At 43.7% G+C, this 24,527-nt stretch overlaps 1 protein-coding gene across 1 annotated transcript; it reads right to left on the bottom strand.

Moving 5' to 3' along the window:
• Nucleotides 1-522: 522 nt before the first annotated feature.
• Saraf (store-operated calcium entry associated regulatory factor) lies at nucleotides 523-18,416 on the bottom strand. The gene is made up of 6 exons (XM_028877177.2): nucleotides 18,171-18,416; nucleotides 9,766-9,944; nucleotides 6,160-6,568; nucleotides 3,779-3,899; nucleotides 3,005-3,165; nucleotides 523-1,251 (listed from the first exon to the last, which is right to left on the bottom strand). Exons 1-6 carry the CDS (start codon nucleotides 18,274-18,276, stop codon nucleotides 1,226-1,228), a joined length of 1,002 nt encoding a protein of 333 aa, XP_028733010.1. The 5' UTR covers nucleotides 18,277-18,416; the 3' UTR covers nucleotides 523-1,225.
• Between the last annotated feature and the right edge of the window lie 6,111 nt (nucleotides 18,417-24,527).

The following is a 24,527-nucleotide window of genomic DNA, read 5'->3' as shown; positions in this document are numbered from 1 at the left end:
GTGTGTCTGTGTATGAGTATGTGCACCATGTAAGTGCAGGTGCCCCTGGAGACCAGAGACAACCACTCTCCCTGGAACTAGAGTACAGGCAGTAGTGAGCTGCCTGACCTGGGTGCTAGGAACCAAACTCAGGTCATCCGGAAGAGCAGTACAAGCTCTTAGCCACTGTGCCTTCATTCCAGCACCGAAAGTGATTTGGAAAATGTTTACCAGGCAGCTGGTGCCTGGTGTGAGACAAGGAAACCACACAAGACACAGCAGGGCTGCTACAGCAGAGAGAGACTGAAATGTTCTCTTTGGTCCCTAGTTCTGGACAAACTGTAAATACCTTCTGCTTCGCCAGTTCCTGTCTCCGTTTTCTGGCAAAGCAGCCATGGGCCAGAGATTCCATGGCAGGAATCAGATTACTATTCAAGGAAACACAGCTTCTGCACACAGTCTGTCCCTCTGGGTGAAAGGGAGAAAAGAAAAGGGGGGGGGGGGAAGCACACCTACTTGTGTACAAAGAACGAGCATACATCCTGGTTTTTAATTTATTGTCATTTAATGTAAAGCTGAAACAGACTGTTACAACACCCGACAGCTTAAGACCATACAGAGAACGACATGCTCTTCCTACTGAAAAACTGTTTCTGAAGCATCTGAATGTTACCACCTGAAAACTGAAAATCTAGTGAGTTCAAGCTCTCTGTGAGCACAGTTGAAAGGTCAAGAGCATTTAACAGACACTCACCACCACAGGAGGGGTCCGGGCTCTGCCAGTCAAGTGACTGGAACCCACAAATCAGTGTGATTAGTGGCCCAGTGCTGGGCTTAATGTCTGAAGAACAGCAAACGCCAAATGTTTTAATACCAAATAGAGGATTGCTGTTTCTCTGAGGGGGGACTCATTAACTGAAGGCGCCTCGGCTCAAGCTGGCTGTGCTCAGTTTCTGGGAGGGGATCCTACATCCTTAATGCCCCCTCTGGTATCACAGTCTTTAGGAACAAGCGGGACAATTTCGGCATCCCACGGTAGCCGTCACTTTGAACGGCACACTACACTAACACACACAACGTAAGCATTCTGTCACATATCAACTCTTGGCCACAAACAACAGGACAGGAAAAGCTATACAAGGACAAAACACCACACAACTGTTGGGTATTCCCATTATCCAGGTGTTAAAGAGATGTAACGACAATCAGAAACGCTGCATCCAATGTTTGCCTCCAACTTCTTATTTTACCGCCTTCTGGTGCCGCCATATCCTGGGTGAGAAAAATAAAGTCGACATTAGCTTTTCACAGTGTAGGAAAACTGCTTATAAAACTGCACAAGTTGTACGTGATTCTTGTTAGGAAACAAGAAACCGAGCTATGAGGGGAGGCTACAACGCACCACGAGGTGGAACAGGATGCTGTGGGACAAGGCAGCTCTTCTGGTCATCAAGTCTCAGAACCTCACACATACTTGCTATCGGGAAACCAAAGAAGAGCTCCACTGTAAGCTAACATGCAGGCAATATGCCAACGTGCAAATATTAACTATGAATATGCAACGTCTAAGCTAAAAATGCGAGAGAGGGCAATGGACCACAAGCCATGTCCTGCTGACCTCTCCCAACTCAAACTCAGGGGTAAACGGAAGAAACGGAGGAAGGAGTCATGAATTTTGAATCTTTTTAATGTGTCGCTTGGATACCACTCACCCATCCATCACCCCATATACACCCTAACAAACAGGCTCTCAATAGTCTGGAACATAGCTGAGCTTATCGGTCAGTTCAAGGAGTGCATGTATCTCTGTTGCTGAAATACAGCTGCCCCTCCATGTCTGTGGTTTCCACGTCCATGAACTCAACCAATTCAAGTTTGAATATTATCTTTTTAGGGATGCCCCTGTAGTCCACACATAGCATTTTCCTTGTTGTCCTCTAAACACCACAGTGTAACAACCACACACATAACGTGTGCACTGTCTGAGGACCACAGGTTGTTCAGAGGGCATGCTGCACTGCTGATATGCAAATACTATGCCATCTTTATAGGGAACTCGAGCATCCATGGGGTTCGTTATGCCTGGGGTTCTGGAAGCAATACCACCACCATCTCTACACGAGGGATTGTTACATCTGAGAGTGGAATTGCTGGGCCCTGGGGTGTCTAGGTTCAAGGTTAGTAGGTAAAGTGATTGTCATTTATATCCAAACCAGCACTAAGAATTCTACTCTTACATTTCTACACGATTTATGTATGTTTCTGTCAACTTCATCGATTGATTATTCTTTGCTCTGTGTCTTCCTTCTGGAGAAAGTCAACCAGTCCAGGGAAATCTGCAAATGCCTCATTTCCCACCACCTCTAACAGTAGTTCGTGGTGTTTGGTTGTTTTTCACATTGTATCTTTCCTTTCTATAAAATGTCCTCTTCACTCTTTAAATAGTATATAATCACACTGCTGACATTTTTTTTAAAGGAAGGGAAGCGTCCAAACTTTTTTTTTTAATTTGTATTTTATGTACATTGGTGTTTGGCCTGCAGGTATGTCTGTGTGAAGGCATCAGAACGGGAGTTATAGACAGTTGTGAGCTGCCATACGGGTGCTGGGAATTGAACCAGGGTCCTTTGGTTAACCACTGAGCCATCTCTCCAGCCCACAGCTGACATTTTTTTAAACGTCTAACTCAGTATATTTTGTAATTCTCTTGAATTTGAAAGGCCAGAGATCTACAAACGTTGAAGGCTCTGGCTGAGAGCTTCAAAGATTCTGGAGTTAAACGTTTATAGACACTAACATCCAGGAAGGCTTACTTTTCAAGCCACTTTTAGGAAATATTTAAGTGGAAAGAATGAATTTGAATTTGGTTTCAGTCTCAGTTAACTGTGTTAACATGTTTGGTGGGCACACCAAATAAAGTCCTGACTGCTCACACTCAGGGGTCTTAGGTGGACACACCCAATGGAGTCACGACTGCTCACACATTTTCACACTTCCCTGCACACACTGCAGCTTCTGCACTCACCTGATGCTGTTCTGGTTCTGCAGTCTGCATTGGAGCTTGAGGGTGCAGAATAACTCCCCGCGCCCCCACCCAGTGGTGAGTAGGTATGACTATTCCAGGCGCCAGAGTATGACGGAGGGTGAGATGGGTAGTACCACGAGTTTGAGAAGGGGGTCTGCGCCCTTAAAGACATAAAAATGAGTTAAGTATCTCACCACCATTATTTCCCTGTTCCTAAGTCACCAGAAAACTGCCATCTTTATCGAGTATTTTTTTTTTTACCATGGCACAAATTTGGTGTCTACCTCTGCCAGTTACAGACACTGCTGTAGGAATAGAAAGTGTGAGGAAGTAAGCAGCCCTTCTTTCTGAATTCCCAGCCAAAGTCTGAGTTCAGAGTACCATAAAACTCAAGCCATTCCAAGACTGGCCCCAAGCTCTTTTCCAAGCCTCCCTCTATCACTCCCCAGCCGGACTGCCACCTGTCCCTTCCCCAACTGCGGTGTCCTCCGACTTCTCCACGTGTGCTCAGTGTCAGGCCCACAGCCCTCCTCCTGTCTCTTAGGGTAGCACAGGAAGGAAGACAGGGAAGGAAAGTAACAGGCATAAGGCACAACACTGACCAAAGCAAACCAAAGTCCCGCGCCTTCCCCTCTATGCAAAAACCACACTGAAGAGGGCAAGATCTCCATCACTGGTTTCCCTTACAAAACCGAATGCAAAGCACGCAACGCTTCGTAAGCAAAGCAAAGGCACCTGGCGGAGCTAAGGGCAAATGATGAGTGCAAAGCTTACCTGTTGCTCCCGAACAAATATCCTAACAGTCCTCCGGCACCCACGCCAGTCCAGAACCCCGGCCCTGAACTGTCACAGCCTTGTCCTGTGAAAGCACTCCCAAAGCCAGGATTCTGTGGTCCTTAAAATAAAACACACTCTATTAGATTAAGTGCCTTCATAGACACATGACATTTCATTATTTCATCTGTACAGTACTACTACTAATAATGTTCAGCCCTCAACTTGTGAATAAGCTGAATTCAAAAGGGATATTTATAAAATATTGGCTCACAACTCAGGTACACATTTCCCACAGGAAGAGAGATTGAGAGAGATTTTTAGTACTTGCAAGGATAGTCTTTCTACAGGATTATCTCCCCTGCTCAAGATCAGTTTCTAGAAGATAAGAACTAGAAGGAAGACCACTTTCAGAGTCTTCCTTTCTATGCTATAAGAACTCCAGGTGAGAACTTTACCTAAGTCTCTAATGGAAAAGGCAGCCTGACATTTATCAATTATGATGCCAAACCACAAACATCACCTTCCCCTTGGGGAAACTGTAAACATGGTATGCACCTAGGAAAGCATGCGAATCTTATATATGTGGCCTATGGAACAATAAGCTGACTCTCTGTCCCTCCATGTAACCACCACCCACAGCAATAAACCAATTTAGCACCTCAGACAGTTCATGACAACACCCAACGGATACCCACTGGATGTTAGCTGAGATAAACAGTACTCAGACTTCTTATACTTTAATTCTGTCCATTCCATGACCATGCATCCCTAGTGCCCAAGGAAGACAGAAGAAGGCATGGGATACTCTTGAGACTAGATTTTTCTTTTAAACAGTTGTGAGCTGCTACGTGAGTACTGGGAATTGAACCCAGGTCTTCTGAAAGAGCAGTAAGTGCTCTTAACCACTGAGCCATCTCTCCAGCTGTGGATATCCTTATAGAATGGCTCTTTGAATCCTCTGCTCAATGTTCGATTATTAGACATTTATTTAGGGGTGTACACAGCACCACAGCATGCATGCACAGAGGTCAGATGACCACTTACAAGCGCCGGTTCTCTCCTTCCACCCCCTGGTCCTGAAGATCAAACTCAGGTCACCAAGCTCGGAGGCAAGCTCTTTACCCAAGGACATCTAACCGAATCCCTCTGCCCAGTTTGAATGATGTGCCTTTTCTCAGATTTATGGATGTCTTTAGAGTCGAGACACAAGTCACAGTCTGCGGTATGTTTTACAATTCTTGTCTTTTTGGTTGTGAGCCTCGCTGTTAACAGGTCATCCCTCCAGCCCATGCTTTACAAATTCCTTAGCCCAATCTGTAACCTACCCCTTTCATTTCTTAGAAGTGTTTTCTGATAAACAGACATTCTCAACTTAAGTAAAGTCTAGTTTATCATCTTTCCTTTTACAGTTAGTACTTTTTGTGCTATTAATCTTTATCTGGGCAGATGTGGTGGTGCAGGCCTCTAAGCCCAGCACTTGGGAGGCAGAGGTAGGAGGATCTCTGTGAGTTTGAGGCCGGCCTAGTGTACAGAGCTGGTTCAGGACAGCCAGAGCTACACAGTGAGTCTCTGAAACACACACACACACACACACACACACACACACACACACACACAGGAAAACTTACCTATATTCTATTTCATTCTAGTAAGTTGTTTTACTTTTTATGTTAAGTTCTATGATACTTAATGAGTTAATTTTTGTGTATAGTATGATGTAGAAGTCAAAATAATGCTTATTAACAAATCTGACTGTGTTCTCCAGCTAAAATGATGATCTACAATTTACCAGGTGTCTTTAACAGTGAGCACAATACACTGTTGGAAGCAGAGCAGCAGTCAGTGACCACTGGCTGAGCTGGGAAAGGTGCTGTACAATGGTGACCATTTTGAGTTCAACCCCACATAAAACCAGGTAAGGGTGGAAGGGGAGGACCATCTATGGTTATCCTCTGACCGCCACATCTACACCACGGCACATTCACCCCCCCCACACACACACAAAATGCACATACACAATAATACATATTTCTTCATTTTTCTTTAGAAAAAAAAGGGCTGGAAAGATAGTTTGATGACTAAGAGCACTTGCTGCTCTTCCAGAGGACTCAAGTTTGGTTTCTAGCATGTATATCAGACAGCTAAATGGAATCACCTGTACCTCCAGCCCCAGGGAATCTGACACCTATTTCTTGCCTCCACAAGACACATACATTTTTTTTAATACCTTTTTTGAAAAAGGAAGAGATTTCTTTTTCAATCCAGTAAACAGACAAATGTTTTGTTTCCAGATGCAATTAGTCTCTTCTTTAGAGACAGACACAAGACTCACCTGCTCACATGCAACCCACTCACTGTCCTTGAGCAGGGCAACATACCTGTGAACTCAGACTTAAAGCCTGGTGGAGGTGCTCCTGCAGCATTGGTAAACCTCGGATAGCGCTGGGAATATGGCGGGTACTCGGAGTAGGGTGGAGGAGAGGCCTGGCCATCACTGAGGAACAGTTTATAAACCACAAAGGCCAGAGCAAGGAGCACCCCAATGGTAACCAGCCCGCCAACGCCACAGGAATCGGATGAGTACAGCTTGTCGTAATAATCAGAGAAGCCCTGGTGCTTTGCAGACTCCTTCAGCCTCTTCAGGCCCAGCTCTGTGTAATCCAAGTGGTACTCCAAGCCGCAGGAACCCCTGAGGACATACTGGTCTTCGGAGGACTCGTAGCCTTCACAGCTCACCACGGTTTTTCCAAACTTGTATGCAATATCCAAGTCGGTCTTACATTCCCACTGTGAAAGACAGAGAAACAGGCTCTAAGAACCAAGATTCTTGTCCTTCCATATGTATCATAGCTCTCACAAAACTGCAAAATGACGCCAAAAAATTATCCACAAAATTCAAGACTAGGCACGGAGGAGACGGTGGTTCTCCTCGCAGCCTCCTTAAGCTGGATGGTGGCTACAGGAGCATTGGCTTTGTTGCCTTTCCTTTTATCCCTAGATGTACACTACATATTCTTCCGTACAGGTTAGGTATTCGTGTTTATAAACCTGAGACAAACTGTCAAACTATGACCTGCTCACCACCGTTGACGAAGGTACTTCCTCTACAGCTAGATCCTCTAGACTGTAAAATCAAAGAAACAACACCAAGGAAGAGTCCCCTAACTGGTTATCCTATACCTAGTGGTCAGCTCTAAAAATATACATGCTTGCAAAACTGAGTACTCGGCACATTGTATTTACCCTATTAATTAGGTATATTACCATATACATGATAATAATTAAAAAGAGGCCATGAATTTAAGGGAGTATGAGAGGAAAGAGGGGGAAATGATGTAAATCCAGTAAAATACATTCTTAAATCAGCATCCAATATATAAGATCAAACAGCTGTATACTGCAGATCACCTTTTGCAAAACAAAACTTCCCATACACATTTTGTAAAAGCCATGGACTGACTTTACAAGATCTAACCCTACATAATCTTTTGCTTTTTAAGATGTACTTAGAAAACACAAAAAGAATCCATATTAGCTTAAATTTTACCGGAGCGAGACAGAGATAAGAGACAGAGATGAGAGACAGAGAAAGCAGGTGTTCTCAACCAGACATGATGGCCCACATTTATAATGCTAGAGGTGTGGAGTACTGAGATAGTCTGAAGTCCAAGGCTAGCTTAGGTAGGCGGCAGACCAAGTTCCAGAGCAGCCAGGGAACACTGAAGATCTCCCCTCAAAATAAACAGACTAGAGCAGGACAGCATCTGGGGTCTGAGCTCCAGCTCCACCAAAACTAAGTAAACAAGCAAGGTAAGTTTCAATTCTTTCATGTTTGCAGAAGAGATAAGATACTTTACTCTGAACATTATGAGGGAAGCAAGTTTCAATTCTTTCATGTTTGCAGAAAAGATAAGATGCTTCCCTCACAATGTTTAGAGACTCAGGCTAGGACAGGGTCTACTGCCTTTCTGCTAGGTTTTGTTCTAATCATGTTTCTCTTTCAGAGTTCAGCTACACTGTTTTACTGTTTATAAAACAGCCTTGCTGGGGTATGAGTCACAGAAAATTCTCACACTTCAATATTTTTAGAAGTTCATGTAGTCATACAATCATTACTATTACCAGCTTTAAAATCTAATGGTCACTCCCAAGGAAACCTCAACCCATGAGAGCTGCCCACATCCCTTTCCCAGCATGCCACCCTAACTGAACTGCTTTGCCTACCCTACTGAGACATTTCCTGTGAGGAGAATCACAGCCATGTAGGTCTCTGTGACTGTGTCACTTTCAAGGTTCATTCATGTTACAATATCAATCTGTATCATTTTCAAGGTTCATCCATGTTACAACATCAATCCGCACTTTGTAACTTTTATTGGCTAAAAAACACTGCACCTTATGAATAGACTACATTGTATTATTCATTAGCAAAGACATTTGGGCTTTTTTGGTTTAGCTATTTGAATATTCCTGCAAATATATGTATAGTTTTGGGGAAGAAATATGTCTTTAGTTCTCTTGGATATATTCCTAGAAGTGGAATGATTGGGGCCTCTTTTTTCTTTTTTTTTTTTTTTTCTTTTAATTTTTATTATTTTGTTTTGTTTTGGGGGAGTTGAGGCAGGGTAGCTCTGGCTGTCCTGGAACTCACTATGTAGACCAGGCTGGCCTTGAACTCAAAGATTCACCTGCCTTTGCCTCCTGAATGCTGGGATTAAAGGCATGCACCACCACACACAGCTTTGCGGCATCTTTCCTGATGAGTTCTTTGAAGCCCAAATGTTTTTTATCTACATAATATGTAATTTTTCTTTTTGTTGTTATTATTACTATATTATGTATTAATTTTATTGGAAAATATGTCTGAATTTGCTGGTTTAAGTAAACAGAACAAGCTGAACCTATAACAGTACATACTAGAGCAGATTCTGAGTACTGCATTTCAATTTAAATCACTGCCAATAAACATGAGCCAACACGTGAGAGGCCCCACTTCATAATGCCTTCCTAACCCAGCACCTGTCCCTCCTCTGAGTCTTCATTAGTGCCCCCACCAGACCCAGCTTCACGCCACTTCGTTGGCATGCACACAATTCAAGTACTTATTTTCTCTCTCCTACTTGATGACTTCTTGCTATCCTAGTCATGTGGCACATGACACATTTAATATATGCTTAAATGGCTCTCTACACATTAGCACCCACATGTCAAAGTACTATAGAATAGATGTGAGACATCTGCATTAGCCAGGAAATCTAATTAAGTAATAATGGGAGAGGGGCTGTGAAGCCAGTACCACCAGCAAACATGAGCTCAGGTCAGGCATGGTGGCACACGCCTTTAACCCCAGCACTTGGGAGTTTGAGGCCACCATGGTCTACAGAGCCAGATCCAGGCCACCAGGCCTACATACAATGAGGACCTGTCTCAAAAACAATACAACAAAACTCTGAAGTACACAGGCCATGCATAAAAGTTTTATCAAGAGAGAATATTAGTTTCTCCAAAAACACTGATGTCTCAATAAACAGTTTAATGGATTAAAATTTGCTGTGTGTCAATTTCCACCGAGACAAAACCTCCAGCTTGGAGGGATGCTCATTAAGACATAGGCTGCCATTCTAACTGGAGGTGACACACTCCATCCTGCAGGGACGCTCGGTAAGCTCTGAAAGTAAACAGGTAGGCCTCTCTTGTGAAGGTGTACACAAGCAGTGGAGACGTCCAAGAGACACTCTCCCAGCTGCCCGGCTGCCCGCAGGTTGTGTGGTGAGCTCCAGCCATGCTGGGGTGGCTTCTGATGATGATGATGCAGCTGTCCTTGAGTCATTTCCGCTCCCATAAGTCACCTGTCACCCACACCCCCAATAAATGTTAGTGGTACCCTTGCTTCGGTCTGTCAATAAATTCTCTGTCTATTCACATCTCCCCAGGAAGAGTGTCACACAACTCCACTGGAACGCTGCTGCGGTAGGAACCGTTACCTGCACGTCATAGCCGTCCCAGCCTTTGTTCTGGCACTGGATCACTTTGGGGGTATAGGCATCGCAGCCGGCTGTGCCTCCAACACACTTGAGCTGAGGAATAGGGTCCAGCCTCCGGGAGGTGGTGTAGCGGTCATAGTGGAGGGTGAGAGCTTTCACGTCCCGCAACAGTATTCTGTCTGAAATAAGACACATCAAAGTGAGGCCCGCACACTAAAGCAGGAAGGGCAGTTCAAAGTCAAGTGTGTTTCTTGGCTTCTGAGGGGACTGAGACAGGACACAAGGCCATCCTAACAGCATCCAGGCCTTTCATACAAAACTCAGAAGACCATTTAAACCTCTCGTCACTTAAAGCTAGCTAGGTGTTGCTTCATCATGAGTCCTACATAATTTTTGCTAACTCAGAAAAGTTTAATATCAAACTACTATATAATAATATTCAGTTAAGGGGCTGGAGAGATGGCTCAGAGGTTAAGAGCACTGACTGTTCTTCCAAAGTACCTGAGTTCAATTCCCAGCAACCACATGGCAGCTCACAACCATCTGTAATGAGATCTGGTCCCCTCTTCTGGTGTGCAGTCATACATGCAGACAGAATACTGTATACATAATAAATAAATCTTTAAAAAAAATAATATTCAGTTGATTAAAAATGGCAAAAATACACAAAAATGTCCCTAAAGAACATTCAGTGACTTAAATGTCTACCCATTGAAAGAAAGGATAGATTCTAACCTAGTTTTTTCCATTATATAATTAGAATGCAACCTCTTTATTCTTTAGTTTTACTTTTTACATCCATTTACTGTGTGGGCAGTTGGCATGTCACAGGGCAACAAATGTGCACATGCCTTGACATGTGTGTAGAGGTCAGAACACAACTCTAGGGAGTCCACGCTCTCCTTCCACTACATGGGTTCTGGGTATGTAACTCAAATCATCATGGCTGTCTTTATACACTCAGCCATCTTGACAGCCATTATTATTATTATTATTATTATTATTATTATTTACTATTATTATACAGGATTACATAACATTTTCAAGCACATAAATAATGTACTTTGAGCCTATTCCCCCATCCCCAAGCCCCCTTCCATCCTCTCCCCCATCCCATTAGTGCCCTTTATTCCCCAGACAGTTAGACTTCCACTTTCAGTGATCAGTACACACGTGCTCTGTTTCTATAATGTCTAGGACCCTCAAATGAGTGAAAATCCATGCAATCAGTCTGGTATCTCCAGTTATATCTACTTTCCTGCAAATGACATAACTTTATGGCTCCAAAAAGTTATACTGTGTATATAAGCCTTTTTCCTTACCCATTCATCTGTTGCTCGACACCCAGGTCAGTTCCATAACTCAGTTATTGTGAACCGCAGTGACACTGGTACACAGCCATCTACCTACCTACGGTGCACGGCCATCTACCTATGGTGCGCGGCCATCTATCCACCTATGGTGCGTAGGCAGCCATGTGGTGGGTTGGTTTGGGGTCTTTGGAGTAATACCAAGAAGCAGTAGAGCTGCCCACACCTTTAATCCCAGCACTCAGGAGCCAGACCCAGGTGGATCTCTGTGAGTTCAAGGCCAGCCTGGGCTATAGAGCGAGATCCAGGACAGGCACCAAAACTACACGGAGAAACCCTGTCTCATAAAACTGGGGGTGGGGAGGGGAGGAGAGAGAGGAGAGAAAGAGAGAGAACTATGTAGCGTGTGTAAAACAAGGAAACTAGAACTCGTGTGTCAAACCAGACAAATGGCAAAAACTTTTTACACAAAATGGAAATGGCAGTGTTGAAAAAAGGTGAAAGTTACTACATACTAATGTCTACACACATTCTTGTTGACGTAAGCACACTTACTGAGAAAACATGCACAGGTATAAGTAACCAAATACAGAATTCAGATGAGTATCTCAGGGCAGAAGGAAAACACCGACTCTGGAGGAAGTACTCTGTACACTCCATGAGAGTAACACAGTGAGGCAGGGCACCGGCCCCTCCCATAGGCCGTGGCTGGCCTCTGCTTTACCTCAAAAGGGAGTTGGGACGTTGCAGGCACTTGGTCAGAAAAGGGAGCAGTCTCAAGCCCCATAATACTTGTCAGGAAGCAGGATGGGAAGTTTGGGAAGGGGGCTCTGCCAGGAGACCCCAAACACTGCCTCTCTAAAGCACCAGCCCATAGGAAAATGAGGGCAAGAATTTCTCACCAGCAGGGACTTCCGCTGTCTTGGCCAAACCAGCCCACCAGCCATTTTAATGTTTCTCTGCGCAGACATCCTTTTATGCAGAAATGTAATTCTAGATGCTTTCTTTCACTGGTTTCTTTATGCTGCCCACAGTTCCATCCTAGTGTTAACCTTTTCCTTTTTTTTTCTTTTCTTTTTTTCTTTTCTTTTTTTGAGACAAGGTTTCTCTGTGTAACCCTGGCTGTCCTGTGACTCGCTCTGTAGACCAATCTGGCCTCCAACCCACAGAGATCCACCTGCCTCTGCCTCCCGAGTGCTGGGATTAAAGGTATGATCTGCTGCACCACCACCCAGCTCATCTTTTCTTTTTAAAAGCCAATCCTATTTTCTCCAGCTCCCCATTTTTGTGATAACCACAATTACTAGCCTAAAAATTACCCAACCAGATTGTAACAAAAATACGCTGTGTAGATACTTATTAGTTTACCTAATAAAAACTGAGACATACAGTAAGTACCATTCTTTAAACTTTTTCCTTAGTGTGTATAAGGGTTTACAGGTGACCATGCCATTATTGCGCATGTGAGGAATCAGAGGGCGACTTCCGGGAGCCAGTTCTCTGCGTTCAGGAGATCAAACTCATCAGGCTTGTGTGGCAAGTACCTTTACACACTGGGCTATCTCACTAGGCCTCTTCATTTCTTAATCATAATCATGGTCAGCCATTTATGTTGGCAGATACAGATCTCCACTTACACTTTACCTATCAGACAGACATCCAAACAAATTTAAAATTGGCCTTATACACTAAAATGCCTCAAGAGCAGGTTCAATGTTTACAGCCATGAGAGGTTAACTGGCTAAAGCTTCTCCAGGGGATCTAACGCCCTCTTTGGCATCCACAGGCACCAGCACGTGCATGTACAAACATCTGGTTTAAGTATATAAACAGTTAAATATAAATATAAATTGCACCATAATTAGCACACAATTAGAAATTGAATCCAGTACTCAGAATTGTGGGTCGACTATGAGGCACTTTAATTCAGTGGGGATGTGGGGTGGAGGAGTGAGTGAACAAATGGGGCTGGGAAATGGAGTATGCACAGCCAAGAAAGATCCCGCCACACAGTTCTTTGTCTCTAGCTGGGCATGACCTCTGCACTTAGGAGGCTGGAGGCCAAGCTGGGCTAACTACCCAGATCCTGTCCCAAACAACAGCAAAACTGATAAGCGAAGCAAAAGACTGACCAGCAAGATAAGTGATTCACTGAGAGCTGCTCAAACGGGAGCAGATGTAAGATGACTTCAGTCTTACTAACGGTAGGTGTTGATAGTCATGGAGATTTTCTCTGATCAGAGATTTCTTCTGGCCGACAGCTGCGTTCAAGATTGTGTTTATTCAAAATTCAGCTTCAGTAAGATGAAGAAAGGAAGGGAGAGGCTCCAGAATTTTCTTCTGATTCCAGGCAGAGAGATGCAAAGCTAGCTAACTGCTAGACAAGACAATGAGTAAATCTACACGGTGGTTGTTCTGTGTCCTCACTGATGAATGAATCATCCTGGGAATTCCTCCTGCAGGGACCTGACCTGACTGACACACAGTTCTATAACTGCACATTTCCCTCACCTTTTTTATCCAGTTTATTAAAGTATTAACAAAATTGTATCCCCAACATTTAGGAGGCAGAAACAGGAGAACCAGGAGTTCAAGGCCAAGGTCGGCTACACACTGAATTCAAGGCCAGTCTAAGCAACATGAGACCTTAAAAAAAAAAAAAAAAGATAGGGATTTTTAAATTTTTATTGGTTATTGGTGTAAATACATCTGAGTGCGCACCAGTAACACGTGGAGGTCAGAGGACAGTTTGTGGGCACTGTTCCACCATGTGGGTCCCAGGGATCAGAACTCAGGTCACCAAGGCTTGGCAGCAAGCACCTTCACCCACTCAGCCATCTGGCTGGTTTACAAACTGGTACTACCAGGGCAGAGTTTCTCTGTGTAACAGACCTGGCTGTCCTGGAACTCACTTTGTAGACCTCACAGAAATCTACTGCCTCTGCCTCCCAAGTGCTAGGATTAAAAGCGTGCACCAACACATCCTGCCTACGTTTTAATAAATATTTTCAGTTGCAAAACTTGGCTCATCCTCTTTATCTATATCCCAAAACTCTCAAAACATAGAGAAAATAAAAGCAATGCATTCAGTATCAATTGTTACCTTTTTTCAAATTCTGAAATACTATTATTTTTTATCATTTATAATATAAATTATACTATATTTTAAAAACAAATAGTGGATCAAATCATGAAAATTACAGAAATGAGAAATCATGATACTCAGTGAATATCAAAAATTTGCTCATTGCTAAAGTGGCAACCAATTACTTCCTACTTTAAAAATAGTTATTAAAGATTAAAATTTAACATGCAGCCTGATTTCCCAGCAGGAATTTAATCATAAACAGCCTCAGCTGTTAAGGGAAAGCTCCACTTCATTCGTTATAATACTAGCTAATAATTAAAACGGACAGAATTGGAAAAAGTTTTCACTTTCATTTTCTAACCCTTAGGAGACAGATTCAGACAATGAGTGATTAGTGGTAAAACTCTGGAACAGTGCCAAGATCGTTACACAAATTGTTCTCCGATCCAGTAAGGAGACAGTAACTTAAGAAAGGTAAGGCCGCTTCAATGCAGTGATTAACCAGCAAGGCAGAAAGCAGAATAAACAGATGCTCGCTCTCTCTCTCTCTTATGAACCCCCAAAAGGATTTAGTACCACTCTAATGGTTATCCTTGGCTAAGAGGGGTTTGAGGCCAGCCTGGACTACATAAGCCCTTGTCTCAAAAAATTAAAAGAAAAAAAAAAAAAAAAACACTATAGAGACCCCGTCTCAAAAAAAAAAAAAAACAAAAATAAATAAATAATAAGTCACTGAGTTTAATCCAATCCCAAATTCAGAAGCAGTTTTGATGAGACAGCTTCAGCAAATTTCTAGAGTTCACATCTGAAGAGTCCTTATTAATGACTGTTTGACTTAAACCTAATCAAAAACTGCCACATTATTCTTCATGCATTTTCATTACATAGTGTTAACAAGCTCAGCTGACGATGAACACAACACTTAAGCTAACAACAAAAATAAGGGAAAAAATCATCTTTAATAAATGGAAGCAACATAACTATGATGCAGCTAGAAGAAAATCCACCTGCAGCCACACACAAAATTCAATACGGGATAAAGATCTAAAATTTAAACACTTCGGAAGCCCAGGAAGGAGCACCTTAAGTTTAAGGCTAGCCTGAACTACATACATACAAAATAGTGTCTCAAAAAAAAAAAAAAAAACCTAAAACTTTCAAGATCTATATTAAAGTTTGCTATAAGAAATACAAATTACTACCTCATACATAAAAAAACTAAACTAATGAAAATGTTCCATGATTTTTAGCTATGAATAAGCTAACTAAGAGGAATAGCTTGAATTTACCATAGGAGGCTTAAATAATGCAAAGAACACTGAAATGACATTACCAACTTAATATGACTTTGGCTGAGACAATAAATTTGTCTGTTCATAAGTTTCATCACCTGTAAAACTGAGATAGTAATCTTTAAATTTATCATAAACCTTAGATATTATTTATTAAAATTGCCAGGCAGGATATTTGAATATTAGATGCATAGTAGGTGATGAGTATGAGAAACAGGACCAAGAATATTTTAAGAACTACACACACAAGAGTATAATTACCATAACCCCCAGAGCACCATCCTCTAGAGAGCCTTCAGGTCTAAGAACAAAATGCTAACTTATACCCACTCCCACTTGTTACATCAGGCAAAGCTCACACAGAATCCCCTGAACTCCAGGCAAATCATTCAAAAGCTTTTCTCAGGTATCAGACTTGCGATAAATGAAACCAGGCCCCTGAACTCAATTCTCCCCACACTTCCCAGCATCTCAGGAAACTGATTAACACTTCAGTCACTCAAGCCAGAACTCTTGTACCATCCTTACCTTTTTTTTTTTTTTTTTTTTTTTTTTTTTTCTTTAGACAAGGTTTCTCTGTGTAACAGCCCTGCCTATCCTAGAACATGCTCTGGAGACCTGGCTGGCCTCAATCTCAGAGATCTGTCTGCCTCTGCCTCCTGGTGCTGGGATTAAAGGGGTGTGCCACCACCACGGCCACCACCACCATCCTTATCTCCCCCACTGACACCCCATCAGAATACCCAACTTCAAAACAGTTGGGACAATCCAACTCCACTGGCTCTCCCTTGACCTACAGGGGTCACTGCTCTTGGAACCCACTATTGACACCTTTTCACTAGGCTGCTGACGCTTCCTTCCCACCCATTTTTTTCAGCCTGTTTTCCAAGGATAGCCCACATGAACTTGCTCAAAAATTTGAATCCTATCATTTAGGCCTCCCTGCCTTCAGGTTTCTAAAAATGTCACTTTAATGATGGCGTCTTCCGAGACCGATGTATACTTCAGTCCCCACTTCCGCCTGCAGAGTCCGCCCTCCGTTTACCATTGTCCATACCTCACTTCACCACATGACGAGCTATTGCATGTTTACTGTCTACTCCACCTCAACAGACGCAAGTTCCTTGGGGACAAGACACTTCTTCAGAGCTATATACTCTCAGCATTCAAAGTACTAGCTTGGAGGAAATACCAAGAAAAAAAATTGAAAAATTTTAACTAATCTTAGAATGGTGTTTCCCCCCCACTCCCCCGCCCAGACATATTCCTGAGTGTTCTATATTACCTAAAGACAAAGTAAACAAAGCATAAATTAGGAAGTTGCTTAGCTGAGTCTTAATAGTTGATATTCCAATCAGCTATCTTCATAAGACAGTTCCTAAAAGTCTTAAAATGAGGTTGACACCAATCGAGTTAATACTGCAAAATAGATTGGTGCTTTCTGTTCCAGAACAATAATTTTTACAGCAAAAGTAGACAAAGAACCACCAGGAAGTGGTTCACCATGAATTTAAATGTGGTTTTTTGTTTTTTTGTTTTTTTTTTTTTCTTCTAATTCCCCTGAGTCTACATCTCTCAACTTCCCCATGTTTTAAACGAATTCTAATCAGGTCTCTCATTGTTTACACAACCTTCAAGGATTACTTATGCAAAGTGTACAGGGGATTTGTTTTGGTTTTTGTTTGTTGGGTTTTTTTTTGTTTTTTTGTTTTGTTTTTTGAGACAGGGGTTCTCTGTGTAGCTTTGCGCCTTTCCTGAAACTCACTCTGTAGCCCAGGCTGGCCTTGAACTCACAGAGATCCGCCTGGCTCTGCCTAGCGAGTGCTGGGATTAAAGGCGTGGGCCACCACCACCCAGCTGCGTACAGGTATTGCATAACCACTGTGGCTTCTTAACTCCTGACAACAAAGCACCCTTCTCAAATTAAAGGTTACTCAGTGTGAAGTGGGGACCAACTGCACTGCCTCACTCCAGTACACACAACAGAGTAGCTTACAAACATAAACCTGTTGCTTAAATTCAAAACTCAAGCATGCTCCGTCATTGCTATTTTTCACGCCTGACAGCTTTCCTCTCCAAACCAAAAATGTCATTTTAATTGACGCATATAGTTTATTTCTGCATTTTAACAACATATATAGCGCCACCTCCCTGATAATCAATTCTCATATATCGTCACCTAAAAGTTAAGAAATTGTATTTTAAATTCCCACGTGCAGTGAAAAGTAATGAAGACAAAGATAAATAAGAAGGTAAACAAGGCAGCTCGCGGCACTAACTAGAATAAACAGCGGGATTTCTGTTTTCAAAAACCAATCAATACAATCCAGAATTCCCCAATTTGCGGTCCTGGCTCCTAAGCATGACTCAGAGACTGCTGGTGGCATGGTAACTACGAGCCATAGCAACAGGCATCCATGGCAACGGTGGGAGACGATGACATCAAACAGTCATGATACCAAGACAAGATGCGCAGGTGAGGGTCTAACTTGTCATCAGGACTCGGGGATGTGGCCTAGAGTCCAGGGCCTGGAGAAAAGAACTTTCAAAAACAGAATCCTGCGCCTCGCCCACTCCGAGGGAAAAAAAAAAAAATCAAAGAAGCCAGGAAGGGTACAGAAAAGCCAAGGAGCCAGGAGAGGACAGAACGGAGGAAACCGGTCAGCGGGGCAGCGACGAAGGGGGTGGGCACCCCTCCGCGGGGCGAGCACTCACCAGGGTCGTTCCAGCACAGCGCGGGGCCGGCCACTAGCAGGAAGGACAGCAGGCGCAACAGCGGGCGGCGCGCGGCTCCCGGGCGGCCGACAGCGACCACGGCCATGGCGCTGGGTGAAGACGGCGCTCGGCGGCCCGAGATCCGCTGCGGAAGTGCTCCCGCCGCTGCGCGGCGACCCCGGGGAACCCGCGACCGAGAGAGAAACCGACGGACGGCGGCGCGGCGCGACCGTTCTGTGACCTGCGCCACCCTGACGTCACTGCCGCTGCGGCACGTTGGCGTCCGTGATTGGCCGCGTCCTGCCCCAACCCCGGGGCCCCGCCTCTTTTGGGGGCGGGGCCAGACGGGGTGCTGTCGCGTGGGCGGAGTCTAGGCTCAGACCCGGTCAGGCGCGTTGTGTCTGGTCGGCTGAGTGCGGGGAAAGTTCCGGAAGGTTCGGTTAGTGCGACGCTACCCCCGTTTAAGAGGCTAAGAACTGCCGGGCGGTGGTGGCGCACGCCTTTAATCCCAGCACTCGGGAGGCAGAGCCAGGTGGATCTCTGTGAGTTCGAGGCCAGCCTGGTCTACAGGGCGAAATCCAGGACAGGCACCAAAACTACACAGAGAAATCCTGTCTCGAAAACCAACAACAACAAAAAAAGAGGCTAAAAACTTTCTGGAAGGGAAATCAAGGAAGCAGTTTAGTATACTACGTATATACAAAGGACGTCCTGCTTAGGACTAGTGTTCTAGTACCCTGTCCTGGAGGAATCTGGTGAAAGGTACCAACGGAATGGCATTGTGGTTTCCGAGCTCGGAACCTTTGCACGCCGCGCCACCCGAGTGAAACGTTTCTCTGCACTTGAAATCCTGCGAGTCTGAGGATTCTTGGATGCGTTCATTCAACAAATACATGTTGAATGCCTAATATATTAAAATAAAAAGTAACATAAAACAGCCACTGTTTTAGCCATGGGAAATTACAAGGTCCTTGTATTCGGGAAACTTAGGATGATGTAGCACAAAGACAAACGAAAAATAATAAGTAGTAGTAAATTTGTTATCAAAAATATAACAAGATAATACGCACCAGAGACAAATTCTGGAAATGACTTGGAAGCTTGAGGCGTGAATAGTAAGAAAAGAACTCACCTTAAAAAAAAAAAAAAAAAAGCAGGGGTCTAACCTAACCTTGGGCGCGGCGGATTAGCACCCCACCCCCCACCTCACTCTGGCTATGTTTTGAGGAGCCATCAATCATCCGCTCAGCCTTTTTAGGTTGAGCATTTTACACATTTATCAGTACGGACCAGGTGGATGCCATGAAGAATTTGTAAATTGTAAATAGGATGCATGAGAGAGGCAGGCAGGCAAGGACAGTGAGGCAAAGTGGGTTTCTGGGGATTAGAACAAAATGGGAAGCTTTGAGTGGAACCCAGGAACCTTAAAACACCCCAAAGATAATAGAGCCGCATGCCTGCTGTCCTTCCTGTTAGTGGCCGGCCCTGCGCTGTGCTGGAACGACCCTGGTGAGTGCTCGCCCTGCGGATGGGTGCCCACCCCCTTCATCGCTGCCTTAATTGGTTGAATCTGAGCTGAGTATCCAAGTATCCAAGCTGGAAGACCACGTGGACAAAAGATAGCCACACCAAGAGTTCAAAGCCAATGTAAGTCTGGTTATGTTACTAATAGAGAAAGAGACAGGTCGTAGTAAAATTTAGACAAGGCAAAGAAGGCAGGAAGGCCCAAGCTATGAGAATACTGCTGTTTCTATCTTGAGTGGACGATCCTAGAAATAATCTCAAAAATAATCTCTGGTAAAGAAAGACAGGAAGCAGAACAGGGAAGTGGTTCAAGGGATAGAGGCCCCCGCCACCAAGTCTGGAGTTTGATCCCTGACACCTATATGGTTGGTTTTTTGTTGTTGTTGCCAGCACAAGCTAGAGTCATCTGGGAAGACGGAACCCCATCCGATTGGCCTGGAGGCAAATCTGTAGGAACATTTTCTTGATGTGGGAGGGCCAGTTCACTGAGAGAGGTCCTGAGTTGCCTAAGAAAGCAGGCTGAACAAGCCATGGGAGATGGAGCCAGTCAGCAGTGTTCCTCTATGGCCTCTGCTTCAGTCCTTGCCTTCTGGTTCCTGCTCTGACTTCCCTCAGTGAGGAACTGGGAGCTATGAGATAGAAATAAACTTTGTCCTCCTCAAGTTGCTTTTGGTTAGAATATTAAAATCACAGCCATAAAAAAGAAAGCCAGGACACCATATCAAAGTGAAAGGAGAAGCTCACATAAAGCTGTCCTCTGACCTCTACACACACACACACACACAGTGTAAAGGAAGAAAACAAAAAAGGGAAGTAGCAATATGGTAGTTGGAAGAGAAAATGGTCAATAATGGCCACTATTGCTGGAAAATTGAAGCAAGAGGAAATTGGGCTTTTGCAGTGTAGAATCACCTAATTGCCTTTACGGGAAAACTTCTGCTATTTGAGCCCCCATTATGTACCCTCTCTAGTTCTGGCCTGCGATTTTAAAACATGAAAGGGTGTCCTAATTTATATTCTAATGGGAAAGGAGCCAAATAAATAATGGGTGCCCTGAAGAAGAAAGCAGCTGATGTGCTGGGTATTGCCATAATAAAGAGAATTGTTAGATGGGATCCTCTTAGAAGCCAGGGGGAGCTGGGGAGGGGGGTACTTTCCTCCTCTCCACTGGCACTGTGTAGAACATCTCTGTGACCTAATGTGTTATGGAAGAATCTGTCTACACAGCAAACAGCTCTCAACTGGACACCACTCTGCTGTCCTAAACGTCATTTCAGTTCTGATAGGTCTGCTGGGAGGTGGAGTCAGAACTCATCAGTTCAGGACTAAGGAGATACAGCTACCCTACACTTCGGGTGCCAGTCTCAAGTCTCACATAGTGATAGAAAAGTCTCACTCACCAGTTGTAAATCAACCGTTCCTCTGACACACACACACACACACACACACACACACACACACACACACACTCGATGAAGTATATCTGGAATGTGCTTCATAATAAAATGAAGAAAAACTATATGGAGGAGGGGATATGGGTGGGGAGAATAAATAAACCAACATTAATGGATTGTTGAAAACCAAAGTACCTCGTGGTATCTAGGAGTTCACTATACTATTGTTACTTTTCAGACAGTATTCAAAATTTTTCCATAATAAAAGTTATTTGAACAAAAACTAAAAACTCCTCTGTTCTTTGTCTGAGTTGGTCTGTAAGAACTAAAATGCCCAGCTAATAGTAATGAAGAAGGTAATAGATCTATCTCTTTTAAAGAATTGGTTGTGAATACGTGTGAGTGCTTGCACGTATGTTCGTGCACCACATGTGTGCCTGGTGTCCTCAGAGGCTAGAAGATGGCATTGGATCTCCTGCAATGAGAGTTAGGAATGGTTGTAAGCCACTGTGTGGGTGCCGGGGACCGGCCCAGATCCTTCCTTTATAAGAGCGGCAAGGGCTCTTAATCACTGAGTCATCCTGTCCAGCCCCAGTCAAACATATCCTAAAGAACTAGAGACACAGCATTTGCCCAGTAAAGAAGTCTCTCCTCTTACCCATCTCTGAGGATTAATTTCGGAGGCTAGGAAGTCATGAAAGGTAACAAGGATTCACTACTATGTGGTCCTGCTTAAAGAACACTTAACCATACAACATTAGCAAACAAAGGAATTGCTTGAAAAACCTCAGAAAGCTCCTAACATTCTTCCCTTTGGGGGACAATGATTTTCAAGCCATAGTTTGCATGGCAATCATTCAAGATGCATCTTAACATTTTTATATTTCTGGGCTTTGTCCACAAAAGTTCTAATTCCAATACTGTCAAATAGAACTGGGAGTTTAAAAAAGCATCCGAAGCCAGGCACACGCCTTTAATCCCAGCACTCAGGAGGCAGAGGCAGGAGGATCTCTGTGAGTTTGAGGCCAGCCTGGTCTACAGAGTGAGATCCACGACAGGCTCCAAAACTACACAGAGAAACCCTGTCTCGAAAAACAAAAACAAAACAAACAAACAAAAAGCATCCCGAAGAGGTTTTACAAGTGATATTTGAATACAGCATTTGAAAACACCAGTTTTAAGGTCTCAAGTTTCTGGTCTCTAGGCAATATCAGGAAACCAAATTAGTCATTTGAGTGAAGAGTGGTGATTTGTCAGTTTTTGTTTGGTTGTTTGGTTTTTGTTTCTCAGACATTATCAGGAAACCCAAATAGACCTTTAAATGGTTATTGCAATGTGGTGTGTTTTGTTTTGTTTGCATTTTTGCTACAAAGACTGAATTTCCTGGGAAACGAAAGGAGGGCAATGTCCTTTAATTCTGTGACTGTGGGAGCAAAAGCGGATAGAACCCTCTGACCACATAAGCAGTCTGACTCTCCCTGTGATGTCATTAAAGACATCTAATACTCCATTTCTATTCGAAATAAATTAGGGAATACAATTTAAGCGCAGGAGCTTCCGGAAGCTACCTCACAAAGTACTTTTTAAAATGCATTTCCTCGGAGCCAAGCTCCAAGCCTTCAATGTGAACCTCTCTCACTTTCCAACCGCAGTCATTACCACTGACCAACAACGTGCACACAACCATCCCTGCTTTCGAAGACGCAACGCCACAGAAGAAAAGGAGAGCAGGTGTAGTAGTGACACTGGAAATGGGATCAGGGACTTCTCCCCAAGTTTATGTCCGGAGTGCACAATGCCAGAAACATAAATGAACACTTTCGGGTTTTTCCAAAATGTGGGAAAGTCAGAATTTATTGAATTAATAATACATTCACAAAGTTTAGTGATCTCTTTTTTAAAAAAAAAAATTAATTTGTTGTTTTGTGTGCACTGGTGTTTTGCCTGCATGTATGTTAGATTCCCTGGAACTGGAGTTACAGACAGTTGTGAGTCTCCCATGTGTGTTCTGGGCATTGAAACTGGGTCCTATTTCAATGGCAGTAATTTGCCATAAAATCTGCCTACTTTTTTTGTTTGTTTGTTTGTTTTTTGTTTTTTGGTTTTTTTTTTTTTTGGTGTTTTTTTGTTTTTGTTTTTGTTTTTGTTTTTCGAGACAGGGTTTCTCTCTGTAGCTTTGCGCCTTTCCTGGAACTCACTTGGTAGCCCAGGCTGGCCTCGAACTCACGGAGATCCGCCTGCCTCTGCCTCCCGAGTGCTGGGATTAAAGGCGTGCGCCACCACCGCCCAGCTAAAATCTGCCTACTTTGATACCTTGGGCTAGGTGGATTCAAGTTCTTTATTCCAATCTTAATGACTAACATTAACCTATACAGCATACAGTCATACACTTACAATGTCTCTCTACATATGCATGGGTTACAGAATGAAGACATGTTAAAGAGACTGAAGCAGAGCTCAAGAGGTTCCGGAGCAGACCGCGTTTGTATTGCTAAGACATGGGACAGACCAGTGCTGGTGGAAGTCGGGGTCGAGAAAGAAGCCGCAGAAATCATCTGCAAGGTGAACAAGCCCAGCTGGGTCGAGAACAGGAAATGGAGGATCAGGTCCAGAGCCTGACAGATGAATAGGCAGACAGGCAGACAGTGGAGTAGGCTGGGTCAACAGTGGGGACAGCGTCAGGAAGTCCTTGGACCTTGACATACACCACAGTTATGCTATGATAGGCTCCGATAGAGCCAGGTCATCGCAGTGTTAAGTATCCAACACTTTACGGGGGTCGGGCCAGAGTTATACTCTTTCCACAATCTTTTCTGTCCCATAAATTTCTGGACCTGGTCTCCCTGATATGATTTTAATATGCCCAGGTGCTCCTGCCTCCCAGTTTCAATTCTCCCCAGTGAAATTTATAGGGTGACTGCCTTTCAGTCTGTGCAGGTACAAATTCCAGGAGTTCCTAGATAGGCACTACCACAACTCTGATCAACCCAATGGCTCCTCCTCTCCCCAACTTCCCAAGCTCCCTGTACCATTTGTAGGCAAAGTGCACACCCCACCCATTCATTCCACACACAAACCAACCAATCTTGTGTTTCTATTAAGAGAAATGTCAGATCAAACCAAGGGACTATCCTTTCCTATTTCCTGAATATTCCTAGGATAAAGGTTTCCTCTGCCTTCTTAATTAGCTTCAACAGCTGAAAACTGCATAGTAAGCCGCCTTAAGGCAGATTTAAAGGGAAAAGTGTATTTCACCAGGCCTAGCAGGGCTCCAAAGAAGGGAAAACCCAATTGGCTGGGTCTGGGAGCCTAGACCGCATTTGAACAAAGGAGAAATGACTAAATGAGAGAAGTGTGGGCTTGCAGGGGGAACCAACTAATAAAGGCTATTTTTGTAACATTTCTGCAGACTCCAATTGGTGCTGCTTATAGAGACAGC

Source organism: Peromyscus leucopus, chromosome 17 (assembly GCF_004664715.2).
Source record: "Peromyscus leucopus breed LL Stock chromosome 17, UCI_PerLeu_2.1, whole genome shotgun sequence".
In the NCBI taxonomy this organism is placed as follows: Eukaryota; Metazoa; Chordata; class Mammalia; order Rodentia; family Cricetidae; genus Peromyscus; species Peromyscus leucopus.
The sequence above is the reverse complement of the archived record's forward strand: the minus strand, read 5'-3'. Positions and strand labels throughout refer to the sequence as shown.

Bases quoted from the DNA above. Each gene is read 5' to 3' on its own strand.
- Saraf (XM_028877177.2), bottom strand. From the start codon at position 18,276: ATGGCCGTGGTCGCTGTCGGCCGCCCGGGAGCCGCGCGCCGCCCGCTG. The intron at 6,569-9,765 runs GTAACGGTTCCT...TGTCTTTCACAG, and splicing joins GGGACGGCTATGACGTGCAG to TGGGAATGTAAGACCGACTT. The intron at 3,900-6,159 runs GTATGTTGCCCT...TTTTATTTTAAG, and splicing joins CTTTAAGTCTGAGTTCACAG to GACCACAGAATCCTGGCTTT.